Source organism: Chenopodium album, chromosome 26 (genome assembly GCF_948465745.1).
Source record: "Chenopodium album chromosome 26, dcCheAlbu1.1, whole genome shotgun sequence".
Lineage (NCBI taxonomy): Eukaryota > Viridiplantae > Streptophyta > Magnoliopsida > Caryophyllales > Amaranthaceae > Chenopodium > Chenopodium album.
Genome location: NC_137859.1, coordinates 14,292,572 through 14,300,242, shown reverse-complemented (window position 1 = coordinate 14,300,242; position 7,671 = coordinate 14,292,572). Strand labels below are relative to the sequence as shown.

At 36.4% G+C, this 7,671-nt stretch overlaps 1 protein-coding gene across 1 annotated transcript; it reads left to right on the top strand.

Moving 5' to 3' along the window:
- Positions 1 to 2,215: 2,215 nt before the first annotated feature.
- Positions 2,216 to 3,668, top strand: LOC145616866 (uncharacterized). The gene is made up of 3 exons (XM_081671584.1): positions 2,216 to 2,558; positions 2,897 to 3,024; positions 3,144 to 3,668. The coding sequence occupies exons 1-3, from the start codon at positions 2,216 to 2,218 to the stop codon at positions 3,666 to 3,668; spliced, it is 996 nt and encodes a 331-aa protein (XP_081527710.1).
- The last annotated feature ends 4,003 nt before the right edge of the window (positions 3,669 to 7,671 follow it).

Below are 7,671 nucleotides of genomic sequence, written 5' to 3'. Positions count from 1 at the left end.
TGACCCCTGGGGCCCTTGAATAGCTTTCCCCTTGATATCCCTCTTAGTTGGGCCCTGCAAAAAGAGTAATGATTCCCCAGTTCATCAAAGGCTATGTTGAATTTAGTGATTCCATTGACTGCAGCCTGGGAGTCAGAGATGATTGTTACATCTTCCCAGCCTTCTATCAGGATCCATTGGATAGCAGCATGAATAGCCATAGTTTCATCCATGAGGGCAGAGGATGCCCAAGTACTAGCTGCAATACCTTTGACCCAGTTCTGTTGCTGATCTCTACAAATGCAAGCAAAGCTTGCAGTATTCCCCTGTCTTTTAAAAGCAGCATCAACTATTATACAAAGGCTAGAGTCCACTTCAACCTGGGCAAGAACATTGGCAGTTCTGAGATCCTCTATTCTATGAAAAAGAAATCAGGTCTAAAAGCTTGGTTCACAATCAAAATTGATCTGGAGAAAGCCTATGATAGACTTGAATGGGATTTTATTCACTTCTGTCTCTCTAGGACTGGATTTGATAGGGATTCTATTCAGCTGATCATGCATTGCATTTCAAACCCTAGCTTCCATGTCAAGGTTAATGGTGTCAATTCTTCTGACTTCTCTGCTTCTAGAGGCATTAGGCAGGGGGACCCCCTATCCCCCTACATCTTTATTATCTGCATGAACTACCTCTCCTTTCTTATAGAGTCAGCTTGCCATGAGGGAACTTGGATCCCTTTTAGATTTAGAAAACATAATACCCCTGTCTCTCATCTCATGTTTGCTGATGATTTGTTGCTGTTTGGAGAGGCTTCTCCTGGTACCCTTGCTAGTATGCAATCTACCCACTAGTAGAATAAACTAAATGGGAAGCCCCAAATGGCAAGCGGTTATTGAATTCCGCTTCCAAAAACACCCAAAATAAAAAAAAAAAAAAAACTGATATAAACAAATGGCAAGCGGTTTTGGGTGAACCGCTTACCAAAATGTAAATGGCAAGCGGTTCAAACCATAAACCGCTTACCAAAATGTAAATGGCAAGCGGTTCAAACCATAAACCGCTTGCCATTCGCTAAAAAACCCTATTTCTCACGCGGCCTCCTTCTCTCTCATCTCCTCACCTCATTTTCTCACGTCCTTCTATCTCCTCCCTCACCTCATTCCCCACGTTTTCTCTCTCCTCTCCTCTCCTCTCATCTCCTCCTCCATTCTCCTCCATCTGATTTCCTCTCTCCATTATCCTCTCCTTCTCTCTCCTCTCCTCTCTCCATCTGATCTCGTTCCTTCTCTCCTCTCATCTCAAGCAGCACCAGATTTTCAAGCAAAAAAACTCATAAAAAACCCCAGATTTTTCGAACCCACAATTCCGAGCAAAGTCGAGCAAAAACTGAGCACAACTTCGAGCAAAACCGACCAAATTCGAGCGAAAATCCGACCAAATTCGAGCAAAAATCCGACCAAATCTGAGCAATACCAACACCGACACTCATGAGGTTGTGTAATTTCAGATCTAATTTAATTTAGGTAAGAATTTAGAGTTAGTTTCTTTTTTTTTTTTTTTCAAAATTCTGATTTTAATTACTTGTATTATTCCATTGATTTTTCTAGGTATTGGTTTAATTTTTCTAGATTTGTTCAATGTAGTTGATATTAAATAGTTAATTACAGAGTTTATTGGGTTTGGTGGTGGTATTAGTGGGTTTTGTGGGTTTTAATTTCAATTTTTATGTTCTCTTTGCATGAGTAAATTTTTTGAGCTTTTTTCTTTAATTGTTTCAGATACAGGGGGCGTCGATTGTGGTGGCGGTGGTGGGCTGGTGGCGTCGATTGTGGTGGCGTTGGTGGCAGTGCGTGGTGGTTGATTGTGGTGGCTTGTATTACTTTGTATTATTTTTTTTTGGACGAAAATGTAATATTACAACAATTCATTAATGAAAATATTAATTTTTTTTACATATATTTTGATTGTGTGTCAATTTAAGTGAAAAAAACTAAAAAAAAAAAATTATTTTTTTATTTTTTAAGCCCTAATGGGCAGCGGTTTGGCGCCGAAACCGCTGCCCTTTCTCTTCAAATGGCAAGCGGTTCAGAACCGCTTGCCATTTAAATGGACAATGGCAAGCCCCCCAAGAGGGAGCGGTTCAAAACCGCTTGCCATTGGGGGGTTTGAACCGCTTGCCATTTTGTTTTTTCTACTAGTGACCCTTTCTAAATTTTGGGATGTGTCTGGTCAGTGCATGAACAATGCTAAGAGTAAGTTGTATTTTTCTAAAAATGCCTCTCCTTTTATCAAAGACCTGTTCACCTCCACTCTCTCCATTGCTGCTAGTGATGATCTTGGCATTTACCTGGGTTTTCCTCTCACTGATAAGAGACCATCTCCTTCCCAGCTTAGCCATATCACCAAAAAGTTGAACTCCAAACTAAATGCTTGGAAAGCAAAAAATCTTTCCAAGGCTGGTAGAGCTGTGCTAATCAAGTCTTCCCTAGCTGCAATTCCTGCCTATACTATGCAGACCATTATGCTCCCCAAGAAAATTGCTTCTGCCATTGACCAGATTTGTAGCAGATTTTTCTGGGGTACTACCTCTGAAAAGAGGAAAACCCCTATGCTTGCCTGGTCAAAAATTTGCTGTCCTAAAGATTTGGGGGGGGGGGGGGGGGGCTAGGTTTTAGGCTGACTCACACCCAGAATACTGTCCTCATGGCTAAGTTGGGATGGAAAATTCAAAATTCAAATAACCTGGCTGCAACCTTAATCAAAGAGAAATATTGCCATAGGTCTACACCAACCAAATTTAGCAATGGCTCCCATATTTGGCAAGACATAGGGAAGGGGTGGGAGCTCTTAACTTCTTTCTCTCAATGGGCAATTGGCAAAGGCAATATCTGTTCCCTTTGGAATGACAATTGGACAGGGCTTGGGAAACTAAGGAGCCTAGTCCAGGGGCCTCTTAGTGAGCATGCTGACTCTCTCACTGTTGACCACATCCTGTCTGAGGGGCAGTTCAACCCCTCCCCTCTAAAGCATTTCCTTCCTCCTCATGTCATCTCTCATATCCAAAGTATGATTCCCCCTGTTTTGGGGAGGATCAGATCTTCTCTGCCTTAGGCAAGGGTGATTATTTTGATGCAAAGACTGCCTATCTTCACCTTTGGCTTCAGCAAAATAACCACCCTCATCCTCATAAGGATGATCTGTCTAAAGTTTGGCCCTTGGCCATTCCCCCTCCTGTCAAATTCTTCCTCTGGTTAGGCTTATGGAATAGGTTACCCACTGCAGACCACCTCCATACTAGGCACATTATAACCTCTGGATCATGCAGCTTCTGTCCTGGTAACCCTGAGACTATTATCCATGTTCTTAGAGATTGTAGCAGAGCTCAGGAAATGTGGAATCTTGTCTCCCCCCCTTCCATAGGTCAGCACTCCACTGGTTATGACTGGATTTGTGCAAATTTGGATGTCACCACTCCCCATCCCCTTTTTCAGCTTCCTTGGAACCAAACCTTTGCATTAATTTCTTGGAGACTCTGGCTTAGGAGGAATGAATGGGTGTTTAATAAGAAATCAACCCCTATTGCTAATCATATCCATGCTGTTAAGTCTTGGGCCTTTGAGATAGCCTGGCTAGGTCCAAACCATTCAAACCCATTTACGATCTTGACTCTCAAAGTTACTTTGACTTGAATACGGCTGAAGATTATTTGGATCCAAATAAATTGAACTAAATTTGTGTTGAATAAGTACGGTCCAACAGTAAGTATAAGTCGGAGCGTAGATGCATTACCATTACTATTCTTCATAAGCATGCCGCGTGCGGTGTTTTGACTTGAACAAAACAAGTGGAAGATGGCCGTCACATATTTGAAACGTGGAAGCTATTAATATGTAGAAGCTGCCTAACATTATACGGACTTACAGAGTTACAGAGTACGTCACTTGATACTTTTAATTACTAGTATGTTATATTTATCTGATTTTCACTGATCTTAACTTGCCTGAACTTATCTGAACTTATTAGACCTTGTTAAAATTTATTTTAGATGTAATTTGTACTTGGTTAACCCTTATTAAAACTTATTAGACCTGATCTGAACTTAACTGAACTTATCTGAACTTATTACACCTGAAATAAGTGCAAATAAGGTGAACAGAACAGACCCATATCAGTGAATTTGCATATGTACGGGAAACCATATTATACGGAAGACAGAGGCTAACGAATGTCATGGAGGTGTTGGATAAGATAGTTAAATATAGAAATATTAACTTGAAAAAAACATTAGTTACATCAATTATTGCGTGATTTTGACATACATTCCCAAATTATTACCATTTTAAAAACTATTTTAAAGGGTTATTTAACGCTCCGAAAATATCCGTTAGCAAGATCCTTACAGAATAATAAATTTAAAAATAATAGTTAAAATTTATTTAAATTATTGAAAACAGGGGAAAGTTGATTTTAAAATTCATTATACAAAATGATATTCATGAAACATGTAAATATAAACCTCAGTCATACTTTGGAAGAGATAACTAGTTATACAACGTATGATTTTGTGAGGCACATGTGATTAGCAATTTAGCATGACTTTACTTCGTTCCTAGCAATCTGTTTTTACTACCTTACGTTTCTTACCCACCATAAGTCATAATGGCCATAGTATTAGTTGGTAGTTAATTGATAAATTTAATTGTATTAACTGATTTGATTAGTATTAGACTATTAGCTAATTGTACAAAAGTAGTTGGTAGAAAACTTTTAATTATTACTCCCTTCGTTTTTAAATACTTACTCCACTTTCCTTTTCCGGCTGTTTTTAAATACTTGCTCCATTTCTTTTTTTGGAAAGCCTTTACAATATTTAATTCATTTTTCACACTTAGTGGACCCAACATAATACTCTCTCTCCTCCTATTCTTCTACTACTTTTGCTTTTTATAATTTTTTATTTTCACAACTACCCCACTACCTCCATATTTTGTAACTTTCTCTAATTTCTCCTAAAATTCCGCGCATGGAGAAATGGAGCAAGTATTTTTAAACGGAGAGAGTAACACTTATATTGTACTTCCTCCGTTTTCTTTTAGATGCAACACACACTTTTTCACGGTATTTAAGAAATGTGGGGTTCACATAATATAATACACTTTAAAATGGGATGAGTGGTTGTTAGGAGTGTAATTTAGTAGGTCATGTGCTTTAAATAAGGGAAATAGTATAGTTTTTTCCCTAAAGCAACTTTCCTTTTATAGTGTGTTGCAAGTATTATGACATTTCCTTTTTAGGGAAGTGTTACAAGTAAAAAAAAACGGAAGAAATATGTAATAGCTAAAAGTTAAATATTCAATAAACCAATTTTAAAAGGCTCATTATTTGAGCTTTTGAGCTCAAAATGCTCTTTCAATAAGTTGTATACTTAATACTGAACACTCAAATTAAATTTTTTTACTTGGTCTTACATCTACTAAGCCTCAATAAATTATAAACTTTTTACAACCTTACATCCACTCCTTTTTAGAGGAATCAATACTCACTTCTGTCCCTAATTTATTGCAGTATTGGCTTTTCGACGGTCACAAAATACATGTTTAACTATCAATATATTTCATATAAATACAAATTGTAAAATACTACCTCCGTTACAGGTTATGTGCAACGACTTGACATAAAGCAGAGAGGGAAAATGTCTAATCGTAGCACATAACTTGTAACGGAGGTAGTAGTTTTATTGTGGCAAATATGGTCAAGCTAAGGGTCTGTTCTCATTGACTGAGCTGAAGTGAACTTAATAGAGCTGAGCTGAACTAAACTGAACTGAAATGAATATTTTATGAGAGAAGGAAATTAGGAGCTAAACTGAACTGAAAATAATAGTATGAGAACAGGCCCTAATATAACAAGATCCCAAATATCGATTTTTTTTTATATATACTACCTCTGTTACAAATTATTTGCAATAATAATTAGACATTTTCCCTCTCTACTTTATGTCAAATCGTAGCAAATAACATGTAACGGAGGTAGTATTAATAGAAATCCATGGTCAAGGTTGATAAACTTTGACTCCTAAAAAGAAAATATAATATATCTCCTTTTCACTTATTCTCACTTTTAGAAAAATTTGCAAATTTCAGCCATTTAAAACTTGTATTTTGTAAATTGCAGCCATTTAAAAATATTTTTGCAAATTACAGCCCAAAAGTTATTATAAATTGCAACCCAATTCAATTTTTTCATCGGTTTGCTTGTCAAAAAATGTTCGATTAAGATTTTAGAGGCTATTTTAGCCCTTAAGAACTCAAATTGAGCTCGAAATTGTCAAAAAATTTAGCGTAAGTGCCTCACATTTACTAGGAAAAATTAATGCCTACAAATCGAGGCACTTAAGTTATTTTTTTGCCAATTCCGAGCTAAACTTGGATCCGTAAGAATTAAAATGACCACTAAAACCTTACACGGACACTTTTTGACGTGCAAACCAATGAAAAAATTAAATTAGTCTGCAATTTACAATTTGTAACAACTTTTGGGCTGCAAATTTGAAATTTATTTTTTAAATGGGCTGTAATTTGCAAAATACAAGTTTTAAATGGCTGTAATTTGCAAATTTTCCTTACCTTTTTTTTTCTAAAGTTTTTTTATTTTTATTTTTTATTATTCAACCATCCTCACTTTCATCATATTTATTACAAGTACTTTCCACTATTTCTCCTAAAACTCTTAATATGAAAATATAAAACAAGTAATAAAATACCGAGGAAAAATATATTACCTTGTAAAGAATAGAGGAAGTATATATCATAATATCAACATCAATTTGATAAACTCAAAATGACTTGTTATACGCCGCAGTTTTGTATTGTGTATTTCAATGAAGTCAAATTAATGATATTACCCAAGTTTTATCACATGAAAAGACCGTTGATATTGACGTAAACCAAACGACATTGGATAAGCAGAAAAAATAAACAAAGTACGAGTATAAGTTGTGGGAAAAGACGACCAACGAAATCTAGAAAGAAAAGGTGGCAAAATCATGGTATTATAGAGCACTTTGGAATATAACTACCATAAGTAAACTAACTCGTGTCTTGTAGGGCATTTAGTTACTTGAGACATAATCAATCCAAATATTAGGTGGTTGTTTAATATATGCTTATCCCGCATTTATTGCTAATCCTGTTTAATTATTAGTGTCTTTCAAATCATTGTATTTTCCACTGCGAAACATTCGGACTCCAGCTGTTGGACTTTCATCCCAGAGGTATGGAGTGCTGTAGTAGCTCAACTAGTGGATAAAGTTATGATATCAAATGGAGAATTTCAATTTTCAAAGGTGAAATTTACAGGAAATTTTCCCGGTAACACGCCTGCACAATTCATAGATACCATGAATAGAGTATAAACTCTGTCGACAAGATAACCCTGATACACTTTCGGATTAACATATATGGTAGACAGCAACCGTGTGTGAATATACTGTTAACAGCATACAGCCGATGTGCTACAAGAACGAAGCTCAAGTGTCTTACCATAGATGAATCATGCAGTGTTTACAGTCATTAATGGATCGCCTGTCACATTTAATTAAGCAAATTTAACTTATGTAGAAATTTACCATGTCAATATTGAATACTAGGTTATGCTGATAACAGTCTAGAAAAGGATAAACTGACTTGAGTT